We start from the raw sequence: 17864 nt of genomic DNA on the forward strand, positions 1-17864 counted from the left end.
AGAAGACCTCCGATAGCCATGAACCCTTCAACTACCAAGGAAAATTCTGTAGTTTTATGTATTACAACTGTAGTATACACAAAGGCTTACCGATTCACAGGCACTCAACATACATCATAATTATACATTTTCTTTGCACCTTTAGAATAATCAAAATGGCTGTCCAAAAACTTTAATGCATTTACTAATAGTAACATTTTTCAAATACAGTATGTGTGTCAGATATGATTCAGAATGGAGCAATTTAAAACAGATGAACTGCATAATCTGTTGGTGCACTACAAATAACTGTTAATAATAATAATAATAATAATAACTGTGATGGAAAAAAGTGCTCCCATGCATCTAGCATTAGTCATAAGGCTACATTTTCAATGCACGTTTAGAATAATCAAAATTGCTGCTCATAAATGTTAATACTTTTGCTGATCTGTGATGAAAAAAAGAGAAATCTATAGGCTAGATTACGAGTCTTACGTTAGGCTTAAAAAGCAGCGTTAGCCGGTCCCAACGCTGCTTTTTAACGCCCGCTGGTATTACGAGTCTTGCAGGTACAGGTGTACCGCTCACTTTTTTGACCAGACTTGGAAATACCGCAAATTCACTTAAGTCAATTGCGTATCCTCTTTTTTTCAATGGGACTTGCATAGCGCCGGTATTACGAGTCTGCCAAAAAGTGAGCAGTACACCCTCTCCTGTCAACACTGGTACCGCATTTTAAAGTCAGTAGTTAAGAGTTTTACACTACAACGCCGTAGCATAAAACTCTTAACAAAAGTGCTAAAAAGTACACTAACACCCATAAACTACCTATTAACCCCTAAACCGAGGCCCTCCCGCATCGCAAACACTAAAATTAAATTTTTAACCCCTAATCTGCCGAACCGGACATCGCCGCCACACTCCCGCCTCGCAAACATTAGTTAAATATTATTAACCCCTAATCTCCTGTCCCTAACATCGCCGCCACCTACCTACATTTATTAACCCTTCATCTGCCTCCCCCAACGTCGCCGCCACTATACTAAAGTTATTAACCCCTAAATATAAGTCTAACCCTAACCCTAACACCCCCTATCTTAAATATAATTTAAATAAATCTAAATAAAATTCCTATCATTAACTAAATAATTCCTATTTAAAGCTAAATGCTTACCTATAAAATAAACCCTAAGCTAGCTACAATATAACTAATAGTTACATTGTAGCTATCTTAGGGTTTATTTTTATTTTACAGGCAAATTTGTATTTATTTTAACTAGGTAGAATAGTTACTAAATAGTTATTAACTATTTAATAACTACCTAGCTAAAATAAATACAAAGTTACCTGTAAAATAAAACGTTACAATTACACCTAACACTACATTATAATTAAATTAATTCCCTAAATTAGATAATTTTATATAATTGTATTTAAAGTACAAAACCCCCCCACTTAATTACAGAAAATAATAAACAAATTACAAGATTTTTAAACTAATTACACCTAATCTAATCCCCCTAACAAAATAAAAAAGCCCCTCCAAATAAAAAAAAAGCCCTACCCTACACTAAATTACAAATAACCCTTAAAAGGGCCTTTTGCGGGGCACTGCCCCAAAGTAATCAGCTCTCTTACCTGTAAAAAAAAAATACAAATCCCCCCCAACATTAAAACCCACCACCCACACAACAAACCCTACTCTAAAACCCACCCAATACCCCCTTAAAAAAAAACTAACACTAACCCCTTGACGATCACCTTACCGGGAGAAGTCTTCACCCAACCGGGTCGAAGTCCTCAACAAACCCGGGAGAAGTCCTCATCCAAGCCGGACGAAGTGGTCCTCCAGACGGGCAGAAGTCTTCATCCAGACGGCGTCTTCTATCTTCATCCAGAGCGGGTCCATCTTCAAGACATCCGATGCGCAGCATCCTCTTCAATCGACGGCTAACACAGAATGAAGGTACCTTTAAGTGATGTCATCCAAGATGGCATCCCTTCAATTCCGATTGGCTGATAGAATTCTATCAGCCAATCGGAATTAAGGTAGAAAAATCCTATTGGCTGATGCAATTCTATCAGCCAATCGAAATTGAAGGGACGCCATCTTGGATGACATCACTTAAAGGTACCTTCATTCTGTGTTAGCCGCCGATTGAAGAGGATGCTATGCGTCGGATGTCTTGAAGATGGACCCGCTCCGGGCCGGATGGATGAAGATAGAAGATGCCGTCTGGATGAAGACTTCTGCCCGTCTGGAGGACCACTTCGCCCGGCTTGGATGAAGACTTCTCTCGGCTTCGTTGAGGGCTTCGGCCCGGTTGGTTGAAGACTTCTCCCGGTAAGGTGATCTTCAAGGGGTTAGTGTTAGGTTTTTTTAAGGGGGTATTGGGTGGGTTTTAGAGTAGGGTTGGTTGTGTGGGTGGTGGGTTTTAATGTTGGGGGGGATTTGTAATTTTTTTTACAGGTAAGAGAGCTGATTACTTTGGGGCAATGCCCCGCAAAAGGCCCTTTTAAGGGCTATTTGTAATTTAGTGTAGGATAGGGTTTTTTTTATTTTGGGGGGGCTTTTTTATTTTGTTAGGGGGATTAGATTAGGTGTAATTAGTTTACAAATCTTGTAATTTGTTTATTATTTTCTGTAATTTAGTGTTTTTTTTTTTGTACTTTAGATAATTTTATTTAATTGTATTTAATTGTATTTAATTTAGGGAATTCATTTAATTATAGTGTAGTGTTAGATGTAATTGTAACTTAGGTTAGGTTTTATTTTACAGGTAAATTTGTATTTATTTTAGCTAGGTAGTTAGTAAATAGTTATTAACTATTTAGTAACTATTCTACCTAGTTAAAATTAATACAAACTTGCCTGTAAAATAAAAATAAACCCTAAGCTAGCTACAATGTAACTATTAGTTATATTGTAGCTAGCTTAGGGTTTATTTTATAGGTAAGTATTTAGTTTTAAATAGGAATAATTTAGTTAATTATAATAATTTTATTTAGATTTATTTTAATTATATTTAAGTTAGGGGGTGTTAGGTTTAGGGTTAGACTTAGGTTTAGGGGTTAATAACTTTAATATAGTGGCGGCGACGTTGGGGGCAGCAGATTAGGGGTTAATAAATGAAGGTAGGTGGCGTCGATGTTAGGGCCGGCAGATTAGGGGTTAATAATATTTAATGTTTGTGAGGCGGGAGTGCGGTGGTTTATTGGTTAATATGTTTACTATAGTGGCAGCGGTGTAGGTGGCGGCGGTGTCTGGAGCGGAAGATTAGGGGTTAATAATATAATGTAGGTGTCGACGATGTCGAGGGCGGCAGATTAGGGGTTAATAAGTGTAAGATTAGGGGTGTTTAGACTCGGGGTTCATGTTAGGGTGTTAGGTGTAGACATAAAATGTATTTCCCCATAGGAATCAATGGGGCTGCGTTAAGGAGCTTTACGCTGCTTTTTGACAGGTGTTAGACTTTTTTTCAGCTGTCTCTCCCCGTTGATTCCCATGGGGAAATCGTGCACGAGCACGTTACACCAGCTCACTGCTAACGTAAGCAGCACTGGTATTGGAGTGCGGTAAGGAGCAACATTTTGCTCAACGCTCACTTCTTGTCTGGGTTGTAAAAACCCATAATACCAGTGCTGTCTGTAAGTGAGCGGTGAGTATAAACTGCTTGTTAGCACCGCATAGCCTCTAACGCAAAACTCGTAATCTAGGTGTATGTTTTTAAAGTGATTTTAAAGTTTCTTTAATTACTGCACAGTATATATAAATAGTCTGCAAAACATTGGCACTTTCATTCATTACATTTTTCTAAGACGCTTTATTGGTACAATATTTACCATTTTGTGAAGGCAAACATACCGCCATTTCTCCATCCACATCTCATTCTTCATCTAGCTGAGCAATGATGAATCCGGCTTCATCTAATCATTGCATGCCCCAGTGGCTGGTTATTGCTACCTCAAGCTTGCGATAGCAATTAGCGATGATAAAATTAACCATAGTTCGGATCTCAGTTTAATTTTATAAATCTGCCTCAAATGTCCCCAAAATACTGTCTAGTGTAGTTTATTAAAAAAAAAAAGATGGCAGCATCTTTATTTTTTTAATAAAATAACTGCACTAGGCAATATTTGGGGTTAAAGTTGGTGGGAGTGGGGTGTTAGAAAAAAACGTCATTGAATAGTGCCTTTACATTACGGTCAATGGGTACTGTGTGTTCCCAGTAAATATACGGTATATGTATGTATGTATGATTATATACATATATATTTATGTTTTAATATGTGTATATATACACATATTTAATACCAGCGCACATTTACGTTTTGGATATACTTTCTGTTTTTTAGCTACTTGTATATATGTCCTGTACGGATTTTGATTTAATTTATATTCAATATACATTCAATAAATGTATATGAAAATATAGTTGTAACATAATATGATAAAATCATAATTTAAAACTGTTCCAGCAGCATATAAATGTAAACACGTTTTAATAAATTGTAGCTTATGCTGAATAAAAATAGATATACATACTATTCCCTTAATATACCAAATATTTTCTGTTGACCACTTAACTTCTTATAAAATGTGCACAAATGCTGAGAGTTTGCTTTACCCTTATAACACACATGCTGATTGACTTGCTTATCATTCAGCCAGAGTGGAGTAGCTGTACAATAATTTAAAGTTTATTTGAAATATTACAGGGAATTATTTCTTTTTACATAATTAAAAAAAAAAAAATTATATATGTTTTGTTGGCACATACATTTTGTAGCCAGTATATATATAAAAAATCAACATGGCTTAGCCTGCAAAAAAATATAGGGGGATCTTCTGTTTTTAAGGCACTTTCTACATGATGTGGATGGTTTTAACATCTTAAGCATTTTTTTTATTTTAAGAAAATCTTTATAAAAATGAAAGTTTATATAACAGATACATGTTGAAAATAGACCATTTTTTTAAGTCGTCCCAAGAAATGTTAAGCTCGTCCGGGACTACTGGACCACTGGGGTTTTCAACTTCTGTATATATATATATATATATATATATATATATATATATATATATATATATATATATATATAAAATATATAAAACACCTAAATACACGTTTAGTCTCACTCATGTAAAGTTTTGAACACATCAACAAAAATAAAACCAAAGTTACACTCCAGAGCGCTTAACCCCAATACATGTTTAAATAGCTACATTTTTGGAGTGTTAATTGAAAACCCAGTTACTCCCCCACAGATGTGGCCTATGGTTGAACACTTTTTTATTCTTTCATGATTTAGATAGAACATGCAATTGTAAACAACTTTCCAATTTACTTCTATTGTCTAATTTGCTTCATTCTCTTGATATCCTTTGTTGAAAATCATATCTAAATAGGCTCAGTAGCTGCTGATTAATGGTTGCACATAAATGGCTTGTGTGATTGGCTCACCCATGTGCATTGCTATTTCTTCAAAAAAGGATATCTAAAGAATGAAGCAAATTTAATAATAGAAGTAAATTGGAATGTTGTTTAAAATTGAATTCTTTATCTGAATCATGAAAGAAAAAATGTGGGTTTCATGTCCCTTTAAATAATAAAGAACCTACACATGTACAGAGCAAATGGAGTCTACTGCATAACATCTGACACACATATCTATCCTTTCATGACCACATACTCGCAAATGTCTGCAAACACCATCCATTGCACAACCTATATCTTTGAAGCACATTACCTCAAATGAATATACAGCTAATCTCTATGACATAATTATGCCACATTTATACTTACACTTTGTTTGTACACTTCCTTTGTCCTTCCTCTTAGGTTGAATATTTTGGAGAGATCTCCATTGGATCCCCTCCTCAGAACTTCACAGTGATATTTGACACCGGCTCGTCAAACCTTTGGGTCCCATCTGTTTATTGTACAAGCTCAGCCTGCAGTAAGAAAGGGCCATGGCTCATCACTCAGGGTTTTCTATTTATTTTTATCAACATATCAATATTGATTGCCATTATTAGCAAAAAATATATATATAATTATGAATAATAAAAATAAAGAACCCTATTGCAACAAAACAGAGTAGCTCTAGACCAAAAGTATTTTAATTAAAAAAAAAAACACTTGTAACATAGAATTTATATTTCCATATCGGCCCTGCTCATGGTCAAATTCCTTCCTCTTAATTTTCTTTCAAATTTGAGTTGAAAATGGAGACTTGGAATGTTCTCTGACGTACATTTGTGTGTCAGAATATTAAATGTATACAGTATTACATATTCTTATTGGGTCTTTTATTTCTTGTTAAAAGCTAATTATTCCACGATTAGAACATGTGAATTTAGTTTTAACTTCCTAAAGCTTAATGCCAATGATCTTAAAATTTTTTTGTTTTAATAATAATAATAATAATATAAAAATATAAAAAATAACATATAATCAAAGAAATGAAAATGATTGCTGCAGTTAAAAAATTATTTTAATAGTTTTATAATTTTTAGTTAGTGACCTTGTACCGTAAATGCAATGCCACAAACTTATACTTAGAGTAAAATTTATCAAAGTCAGAATAAGAAACTTCTCACGTTTGTCGTCAAAAAAATACTCACAAAATATATCACCATATTTATGAAAGGTTATGTGCCAATAAAGTCACAACTTTTCATATGTGCGAACAAATTGACTCATGACCATTAGCAAGTTTTTAATATATGCAAATAAGTTGTCTGGAAATGCCTAATTCTTGTATTAATCTATATAGGCATTTTAAAATGCCCGCATTTATTCGCAGTTCTCATATATTTATGAAAAGTGGCGCATGCAATATTAACTGTTTTTAATCTCGCCAATTTGTAGGTTGCGAGGTAGTGAAAAATAAAGGGCGATATTGTTGTTTGCCTGGAGGAAAAATGGAAAAATGTCTTTTCCTTGCCGTAATGGCTGGATCTAGGATTAGAAATTGCCCACAACAAGGCACAGAACCTGAAGACTATTAATTAATTAATTAATTAATTAATTAATTAAATAACAAAAAGGTATATACAGAGTTCTAAAAATAAAATAATTTAACCCCTTAATGACCGGACCATTTTTCAATTTTCTTACCCTTAATGACAATGGCTATTTTTACATTTCTGCAGTGTTTGTGTTTAGCTGTAATTTCCCTCTTACTCATTTACTGTACCCACACATATTATATACCGTTTTTCTCGCCATTAAATGGACTTTCTAAGGATACCATTATTTTCATCATATCTTATAATTTCCTATAAAAAAAATATAAAATATGAGGAAAAAATTGAAAAAAACACACTTTTTCTAACTTTGACCCCCAAAATCTGTTACACATCTACAATCACCAAAAAACACCTATGCTAAATAGTTTCTAAATTTTGTCCTGAGTTTAGAAATACCCAATGTTTACATGTTCTTTACTTTTTTTGCAAGTTATAGGGCCATAAATACAAGTAGCACTTTGCTATTTCCAAACAACTTTTTTTCAAAATTAGCGCTAGTTACATTGGAACCCTGATATCTGTCAGGAATACCTGAATATCCCTTGACATGTATATATTTTTTTTTAGAAGACAACCCAAAGTATTGATCTAGGCCCATTTTGGTATATTTCATGCCACCATTTCACCGCCAAATGTCATCAAATAAAAAAAAAAGTTCACTTTTTCACAAATTTTGTCACAAACTTTAGGTTTCCCACTGAAATTATTTACAAACAGCTTCTGCAATTAAGGCACAAATGGTTGTAAATGCTTCTTTGGGATCCCCTTTGTTCAGAAATAGCAGACTTATATGGCTTTGGGGTTGCTTTTTGGTAAGTAGAAGGCCGCTAAATGCTGCTGCGCACCACACGTAAATTATGCCCAGCAGTTAAGGGGTTAAATTAGGTAGCTTGTAGGGAGCTTGCAGGGTTAATTTTAGCTTTAGGGTAGAGATCAGCCTCCCACCTGACACATCCCACCCCCTGATCCCTCCCAAACAGTTCTCTTCCCTCCCCCACCCCACAATTGTCCCCGCCATCTTAAGTACTGGCAGAAAGTCTGCCAGTACTAAATAAAAGGAGTTTTTCTTTTTTTTAATAAAATAAAATAAAATGTTTTAGCTGTGATGGACTCCTGCCTTAGCCCCAACCTCCATGATCCCCCCCCCCAGCTCTCTAACCCTCTCCCCTACCTAATTGCCGCCATCTTGGGTACTGGCAGCTGTCTGCCAGTACCCAATTTGCCCCCCAAAAAAGTGTTTTTTTTTATCTTTTATTGCCAGTTTAAATTTTTCTGTAGTGTAGCAGCCCCCCACAATACCCCAACCCCCTCCCCCTCCCAGATCCTCATATATTTATTTTTTCCCCCCTCTTCCCTCCTCATTGGTGTCAGTGTGGGTAGCTAATCGCGCACGCGCACGCGCACCCGGCGTGCACATTGCACTTACAGGAGCCGGATGCCGGGTAGCGATGGGCCGCCCACCCGCCTCCCTGTTGCGCTCCCACCCACCAACGAACCGGCACCATCGCTACCGGTGCAGAGAGGGCCACAGAGTGGCTCTCTCTGCATCGGAGTCTTCTGAAAGGGTATTGCAGGATGCCTCCATATGGAGGCATCACTGCAATACCCTGAGAGCTGCTGGAAGCGATTGCGATCGCTTCCAGCACTCTCTTAGACAACTGACGTACCAGGTACGTCTATTGTCATTAACTGTAAGTTAATGCATGACGTACCTGGTACGTCAGTTGTCATTAAGGGGTTAAAGTGTAATTGAAATAAGTGTACTAAAAAGGTATATAAGATAAGATAAGCTCGAAAAATAGCGCAGTCTTCCTCAATGAAAGAGCGCCAAAGAGGGGGCAGAATAAAAATAACTTTAATATATTAGAAATAACATACTTACAAAAAATCACTTGATTAATTTATTCTGTTATTCTGTTATATTAGGATGAAAACAATAAAACCATTTACCGCTGGCTAAAGTTAAGATTGATAAATAAAGTGAAAATTATATTTTCACAAGAAAACTAGATCAGCCATTCTCTTGACATCGCAAACAAAATTGCCCCAAAAACGTCTCTAGAATTTTGATAAATACTGGCGTCATTTTTTTACTTCACACATTGCGAACTACTGCGGAAATAATCGCGACATTTTAGGCACATTTTTGGGGGGGATTGATACATTTTGCCCTTAGCGTGGTAGTAAAACTTAAAAAGGCACAATAGAAGGGGTTTATGGTATTTAAAAAACAACAGGATTGGTGGGTACTCTCTTTTACCATAATCTAAAATTCTGTATGAATCTAGAGTAGATTTATGTCCCTTTAACACTAGTTGAGTGCCCATCTTTCACTTTATAAATCTCCCCATTTATATTCTTTCCTTTCAGCTCAACATTCCAGGTTCCAGCCCAGCCAATCAAACACCTACAGCAATGATGGGAGTAAGTTTTCCATTCAGTACGGAACAGGCAGCCTATCGGGTATAATAGGAACAGACCAGGTTATTGTAAGTGCTACAATTACTTGTTTGTTTATAATAGCAGCTTATATTGCTTAGTGGCTGATCACAATCTGTTACTTGATAATTATCTGCATGATAACGACTGCAAATGAGCCTGATCAATGTACATATCTTTAGTTTAGGAGCATAACAGGTTAATTGCATCACTTCACACTACTAAAAAGTTGACATACAGGCCCTTCAGCCGAAACATAAATGGTGCACATTTGATTTTTGGTTTACAAAGTCTTAACATTAACAATGCAGAGGATCATTTTGTGTTTTTTTTTCAGGGAGGTAGAAATTCCGGGCTTGGAGGGTATTAACAGAAGAAGCCACCATTAAAGGGACAATAAAGTCAAAATTAAAAGTTTTAAAAGCTTTCCAATGTACTTCTATTATCTAATTTGCTTTGTTATCTTGGTGGCCTTTGTTGAAAAGCATACATAGGTAGTGTGAGGAGCAGCAATTCTCTGTCATAGGCTCACCAAATGTGTTAAGCTAGCTCCCAGTAGTACATTGCTTCTCTTTCAACAAAAAGATACCAAGAGAATGAAGCAAATTTGATAGAAGTATATTGGACATTTGTTTAAAATTGTATGATCTATCTGATTTTTAAAAGAAAGAAAGTGGGCTTCATGTCCCTTTAAATTAAAAAATAAAATAAAAAACATGTGTAGCTATAGGAAGGAAAAAGAACAATTTTAGAAATTATTATCTACTGAAAACAAGCAAAAGATTGCAATCAACCCCATAGTCTCTAAAATTGTTAGTATCAAAATTAAGTCTGGTTCTACTGAGTATTAGTCCTAGTTTGTATGTTTTTAATTGTAATGATGTTAATTGCTTCATTTTAAAAATTTAGCATGGTAGATTTTATAACATTAACACAAAGCAATACAAATAGTAAAAAATGTATAATGTGAACTTTCAAATGCTATTTGTGTTAGCCTCCAATAGTTTATTAGGTAAACTAAAAGTGAATGGTTAAAGGGACATTTAACCTCCCGAATGTCCCTATTTGGGAGGGACAGTCCCTAAATCTGAGCCTTGCTGCCCTTCTTAGACAGCCATATGTCCCTATTTGCAGAATTTCACTTAGCACTACCCACAGACCAAGCAAACATGCCAATGACCATGCCCACTACCCTGCCCCTCACAACACAGTCCCTCCCACAAAATGGGAATAGCCTTCATCAGCCTCCTGAGTCCATAATAACTAGCCACAAATGTTGGGATGTACGTAAGTACCAATTGCTTTTGTATAAAATTTCCAATAAGTTAATTGTGTAATTACTGTTAGTTAATTAATATTTAAACTTCCAGGTCACTTGAATGTATCTGAATCACAAAGACACTGTTGTTGTTATTCACTGTTTACATTGGTACCAGACCTACCTACTTTAGAGCACATGCATTAGCCCTCTTAGAACTGAGTGGGGACACAAGTGAGTGTACTGTGGTGCTGTAAAGGTGTGTGCATTTCAGTACAGCTTCTGATTCGGTGTTCTGTCTGATGATGTAAAAAAATAGTGTGTGAGGCTCAAGGGTCTACCTATAACAGAAATAAGCATTTTTTTGCATTATACTTTAAATATTAAAATGGAGGATTGCTACATTGGGATATAATTCAAAGAAGATATCAGCGCTTAGCCTATGGAGAGGGTTCATAATTAGTAGGAATACTTTTCCTTTAAACAATTTCACCTTGTGCTTATTTGGTATGCACAAGTGTGTTCCGACATTTTATAGTAGAAACCATTAGGTAGCTTATGATGGATATGTCAGGGCTTTTGCTTGGTCTATAAGTGACAGCATAGTTTCTTCAAATGTTACTATAACAAAGCATTTAAAACATTTAAAAAAAAAATAAATGTATCATGTTTTTAAAAGTTGTATTATGGGTATTATATTAGGCTTAAGCTAGTTTTGAAAAATGTCCAAAATTCATTTATTAAAAACTCCTAAATATTGTGTTATGTGCTAAAAATATAGAAACTTTTTTATTATTAGTGGTTTGCAAAGCAGCTATTAAATTCCATAGCACTGGATACATGGTAAAAAAGAAGTACACATACATACAGGATTGAACCTGGAGTTCCTGGTTCACAGCCTGTTTCCCTGTCTCCACACCACCAGAGAGCTTTGGCTTGTGCTGCTGTTCCTGTAGATCTCTTGTCTGCACTGGCTAACTCTCTACTTCACCTGCTTGCCAGCTGCAGGTAGTTTTACAATCAACACAGCTATAAAAGGCTGCCACACAAGACACTCCCTGCCCTGACATTGTGGTTCATCCTCACTGTTAGTGCCTCTGAAGTCAGTTTGGATATTCTTCTGTTGCTGAATCCGTCTTTCCTCCTAACTTTTCTTTTGGATCTACATTGGATTTAATGAAGGATTGGACAGCTTCTCCGGTATTCTAAACTTGGCCTGTTTTCCTAAATTCTATTCCGGATTCTCCCTGTGTTTGCTAACTGATAAGACTTTTTCCTGGTATCTGACCCTCGGCCTGTCTTCTGACTTCTCTCTGGTTACCAGCCTTTCTCTGCTACCAGTGTATCCAGTATTCCTTCTTTTCTGCTCCTGTACCCAAGCCCTGCAGAGCGTGTCTGCCAAGCACTGGTATCCTGTTCCAGTATCCACGCCCTGCAGGGGGCATATGCCAAGCTCTACTATCCTATCCAAGCCTTGCATAGGGCATCTACCAAGCACTGTTATCCTGTTACAATATTTACGTCATGCAGAGGATCTCTGCCAAGCACTGGCACCCTGCTCCTGTACCCTAGCCCTGCAGAGGGTGTCTGCCAAGTACCTGTATCCTGATTTTGTCTTTGGCCCTCAAGTGGGCACTCTAGTCTCGGCCTTAGAGTGGGCACTCCTGTCTTCGGTATTAGAGCGGCCACTCCTGCCCTTGGCTCTCTAGTGGGCATTCTTGTTCCTGGCCCTAAAGTGGGCACTCATGTTCCTGGCCCTAGAGTGGGCACTACTTCTGATTTTCAGCTCTGGTGTGGGCGTTACTGCTGCCTAATCCTGTTTTTTGTACAATAAATCCTGCATTGTCTGTCTGTTGTCTCAACCATGCCTAAAAATGGTAGTACCATAAAGAAGCCCATACAACTGGCTCCTTTTGGTACTCATGATGGGACTAAATCTGTCACCTCAACACATAAGCTCCAAACTCCTAAACCCACTCCTATGATTGATAGGTTGAACATACAAATAAAAGGTAAGAAGAGACCAGCTCTGAAGAGGTTACAATTGAATAATTGTCATACAATTTTGGAAAAATTAAAATCTGAAATAAAATAATAATTTTGAGGTGAGCCTTTTTTGCATTATGTGACATGGGGCCCAGTAGTCAAAAACTCACTGCCAGGGAGAGAAATTACACAAAATATTTTTTTAGACCTTATATTGCAACATTGGAGTCTCTCCTTCACATACAGAACTCTGCATAGTGAAATAAACATCTCTCTTTGAGGGTACTCTCTGTACAGACAAAATGTCTTAGATAATCTCATCAGACATTAGATAATCAGGCACAAGAAAAAAAGTGTACAATATGGATTGATACTCCCCTTAAAATATCAGAACCGCAGCCGTACCACAGTCTCTCCCAAGGCCTAGATAAGTAAGATGTGCCAGATGGAGGCGCAGGTTCACTCTTTAAATTCAGTTAGTCACGATATGTTTCTTGTATTCTTCTCAATTTTCATTGTGCCCAATAAAATACAGCTTTTTTATCAGAAAAACTGGTGGAATTTTTCTTCTTCTTTGCATGTATAAAGAGCTGGTCGTTTGGAATATATGCCGGGAGTATATACACACCTTTACATGGTGTTTTGATATAATATCTCAGCACAATCCTTTACTCTGAAATAGGAGTACACCTCTACACCCTCACAGATGAAAATTGAGAAGAATACAAGAAACATATCGTGATTAACCGAATTTAAAGAGTGAACATGCGCCTCCATCTGGCACATCTTATTAGATAATCAGGCCCTTGGACTATTACAGTTGCAGTCGTCTTTGTAATTATCTTTCTTTCTGTACAGGTGCAAGGTATAAATGTGCAGAACCAACAGTTTGGAGAAAGCGTGTCAGAACCAGGAAGCACGTTTGTTGATGCAGAATTTGACGGTATCTTGGGCCTGGCATACCCATCATTGGCAGTGGGAGACTGCACCCCTGTATTTGATAACATGATAGCTCAGAATCTAGTGGAAATGCCACTGTTTGGGGTTTATTTGAGCAGGTAAAAATACCCATTGGAAGTCATATATTTGAAATGTTTTCATCAAACTTAAAGGGACATAATACTCATATGCTAAATCACTTTTAACTGATGCAGTATAACTGTAAAAAGCTGAAAATATCACCTGAGCATCTCTATGTAAAAAAGGAAGATATTTTACCTCACATTCTCTTCAGCTCAGCTGAGTAAGTTCTGTGTAAAAAGTTATACTCAGCTGCTGCCCAGCTGCAGGTAAAAAAAAAATAAAAAAATGAAGAAATGAGCAGCAGCCAATCAGCATCAACAGTGCTGAGGTCATGAACTCTTTTACTGTGATCTCATGAGATTTCATTTATCTCTCATGAGATTTCACAGTAAACTTCCTTAAACTGAATAGGGAAATACAATGAGTGTGCACGAATGCTCGCTCCTTTCGCTGTCCCGGGACAGACATACTGATTTGCTGCTTAGAAGTCCTTTACAATGGGATGTGGCTACTGAGGAACGTTTGAGGTAAAATATCTTTCTTTTTTCCATAGAGTTGTTCAGGGGATATTTTCTAGTCAGCTTTTTACAGCTATGCTGCATCACTTTCAAGTGTTTAAACATTTGGGTATCATGGCCCTTTAAAACTCCTAAATCTGAAGAAGGGAAACAACAATCTTTCAGCTAGATTACGAGTTTTGCGTTATGAGTGGCTCGGTAAAACCTTGCAAGTTATTGTCAGCGCTCACCTTTAATAGCGCTGCTATTACAGGTTTGCAAAAACCCGGCAATATGGTTGCGTTGAGCTCCATACCGCACACAAATACCAGCGCTGCTTTGAGCTGCTGTTATGTGCTCATGCACGATTTCCCCATAGACATCAATGGGGAGAGTCGGCTAAAAAAAGCCTAACACCTGCAATGACGGAGTGTAAAGTTCCGTAACGCAGCCCCATTGATGTCTATGGGGAAAGAAAAACATCCCTAATCTGCCGCCTCCGACATCGCCAACACCTACATTACACTTATTAACCCCTAATCTGCTGCCCCCAACGTCGCCGCCACCTACCTACACTTATTAACCCCTAATCTGTCGCCCCTAATGTCGCTGCCACCTATATAAATGTATTAACCCCTAATCTGCCGCCCCCAACGTCGCCGCTGCCACTATACTAAAGTTATTAACCCCTAAACCTCTGGCCTCCCACATCACTAACACTAAATAAATATATTAACCCCTAAACCTAACCCTAACCCTAAGTCTAACCCTAACCCAAACACCCCTAACTTTAATATAATTAAAATAAATCTAAATAAAAATTACTATTACCTAAATAATACCTATTTAAGACTAAATACTTACCTGTAAAATGAACCCTAAGCTAGCTACAATATAACTAATAGTTACATTGTAGCTATCTTAGGTTTTGTTTTTATTTCACAGCTAAGTTTGTATTTATTTTAACTAGGTAGACTAGTTAGTAAATAGTTATTAACTATTTACTAGCTACCTAGTTAAAATAAATACAAATTTACCTGTAAAATAAAACCTAACCTGAGTTACACTAACACCTAACATTACACTAAAATTAAATACATTAAATTAAAAAAATACATTTATCTAAATTACAAAAAATTATAAATACTAAATTACACAAAATAAAAAAGAAATGATCAAATATTTAAACGAATTACACCTAATCTAATAGCCCCATCAAAATAAACCCCCCCCCAAAAAAAACCTAGCCTACACTAAACTGGCAATGGCCCTTAAAAGGGCCTTTTGCGGGGCATTGCCTCAAAGAAATCAGCTCTTTTACAAACAACCCCCAACAATAAAACCCACCACCCACACAACCAAACCCCCCAAATAAAATTCTATCTAAATAAACCTAAGCTCCCCATTGCCCTGAAAAGGCATTTAGCTGTTTTACGGTGCACAAAGTCCCTAATCTAAAAATAAAACCCACCCAACAAACCCTTAAAAAAAGCTAACACTAACCCCCGAGGATCCACTTACAGTTTTTGAAGACCGGACATCCATCCTTATCCAGCCGGGAGAAGTCTTCATCCAAGTGGCAAGAAGTCCTCAACGAAGCCGGGAGAAGTCTTCATCCAAGCGGCAAGAAGTCGTCCTCCAGGTTGGCAGAAGTCTTCTTCCAGACGGCATCTTCTATCTTCATCCTTTCCGACGCGGAGCGGCTTCATCTTCAAGACATCCGGCGCGCAGCATCCTCTTCATACGGTCCCAGTTGTACACTGAAGGTTCCCTTTAAGGGACGTCATCCAAGATGGCGTCCCTTGAATTCCGATTGGCTGATAGAATTCTATCAGCCAATCGGAATTAAAGGGTAAAAAATCCTATTGGCTAATCGGATCAGCCAATAGGATTGAGCTTGCATTCTATTGGCTGTTCTAATCAGCCAATAGAATGCAAGCTCAATCCTATTGGCTAATTGGAGCAGCCAATAGGATTAAAGCTCAATACTATTGGCTGATTGCATCAGCCAATAGGATTTTTTTTCCCTTTAATTCTGATTGGCTGATAGAATTCTATCAGCCAATCAGAATTCAAGGGACGCTATCTTGGATGACGTCCCTTAAAGGGAACCTTCAGTGTACGGCTGAGACCATATGAAGATGATGCTCCGCGCCGGATGTCTTGAAGATGGAGCTGCTCCGCATCGGAAGGATGAAGATAGAAGATGCCGTCTGGAAGAAGACTTCTGCTCGCCTGGAGGATGACTTCTTGCCGCTTGGATGAAGATTCCTCCCAGCTTTGTTGAGGACTTCTTGCCGCTTGGATGAAGACTTCTCCCTGCTGGATGAGGATGGATGTCCGGTCTTCAAAAACTGTAAGTGGATCTTCGGGGGTTAGTGTTAGGTTTTTTTAAGGGTTTATTGGGTGGGTTTTATTTTTAGATTAGGGACTTTAGGCACCGTAAAAGAGCTAAATACCTTTTAAGGGCAATGCCCATACAAATGCCATTTTCAGGGCATGGGGAGCTTAGGTTTATTTAGATTTTATTTGGGGGGTTTGGTTGTGTGGGTGGTGGGTTTTACTGTTGGGGGGTTGTTTGTATTTTTTTTACAGGTAAAAAGAGCTGATTTCATTGGGTCAAGGCACCGCAAAAGGCCCTTTTAAGGGCCATTGGCAGCTTAGTGTAGGCTAGGGTTTTTTTTTATTTTGGAGGGCCTTTTTAATTTTAATAGGGCTATTAGATTAGATGTAATTAGTTTAAATATTTGATAATTTCTTTTTTTATTTTGTGTAATTTAGTGTTTATTATTTTTTGTAATTTAGATAAATGTATTTTTTAATTTATTTAATTTTAGTGTAATGTTAGCTTTAACTGTAAAACAGGTTAGGTTTTATTTTACAGGTACTTTTGTATTTATTTTAGCTAACACCTGTAAGTGGACCTAACACTACACTAAAATTAAATAAATTACATAAATTAAATACAATTAAATAAATTAAATTAGCTAAATCACAAAAAAAACACTAAATTACAGAAAATAAAAAACAAATTACAGATCTTTAAAATAATTACACCTAATCTAAGAGCCCTATCAAAATAAAAAAGCCCCCCAAAATAAAAAAAACCCTAGCCTAAACTAAACTACCAATAGCCCTTAAAACGGCCTTTTGTGGGGCATTGCCACAAAGAAATCAGCTCTTTTTTCTGTAAAAAAAAATACAAATAGCCCCCCAACAGTAAAACCCACCACCCACACAACCAACCCCCCAAATAAAATACTAACTAAAAAAACCTAAGCTCCCCATTGCCCTGAAAAGGGCATTTGGATTGGCATTGCCATTTAAAGGACATTTAGCTCTATTGCAGGCCCAAAGCCCTAACCTAAAAAATAAACCCACCCAATACACCCTTAGAAAAATCCTAACACTAATCCCTGAAGATTCACTTACCAGGAGAAGTCTTCATCCAAGTGGAAAGATGTCCTCAACGAAGCCTGCAGAAGTGGTCCTCCAGACGGGCAGAAGTCTTCATCCAGACGGCATCTTCTATCTTCATCCTTCCGGCGCAGAGCGGGTCCATCTTCAAGACATCCGACGCGGAGCATCCTCTTCAAACGACGGCTTCTTCGTAATGAATATCTCTTTGAGTGACATCATCCAA

General features: G+C 37.2%; 1 protein-coding gene across 1 annotated transcript in view; it reads left to right on the plus strand.

Annotated features, from left to right (window-relative positions):
- The window catches only part of CTSE (cathepsin E), an 85876-nt gene that overhangs the window by 8497 nt on the left and 59515 nt on the right, over nt 1-17864 (plus strand). Inside the window, exons 3-5 of the mRNA XM_053704668.1 lie at nt 5826-5943; nt 9389-9507; nt 13560-13759. Coding sequence (XP_053560643.1) covers nt 5826-5943; nt 9389-9507; nt 13560-13759 — 437 coding nt within the window. The remainder of the gene's footprint in view (nt 1-5825; nt 5944-9388; nt 9508-13559; nt 13760-17864) is intronic.

Source organism: Bombina bombina, chromosome 3 (genome assembly GCF_027579735.1).
Source record: "Bombina bombina isolate aBomBom1 chromosome 3, aBomBom1.pri, whole genome shotgun sequence".
Taxonomy (NCBI): Eukaryota; Metazoa; Chordata; class Amphibia; order Anura; family Bombinatoridae; genus Bombina; species Bombina bombina.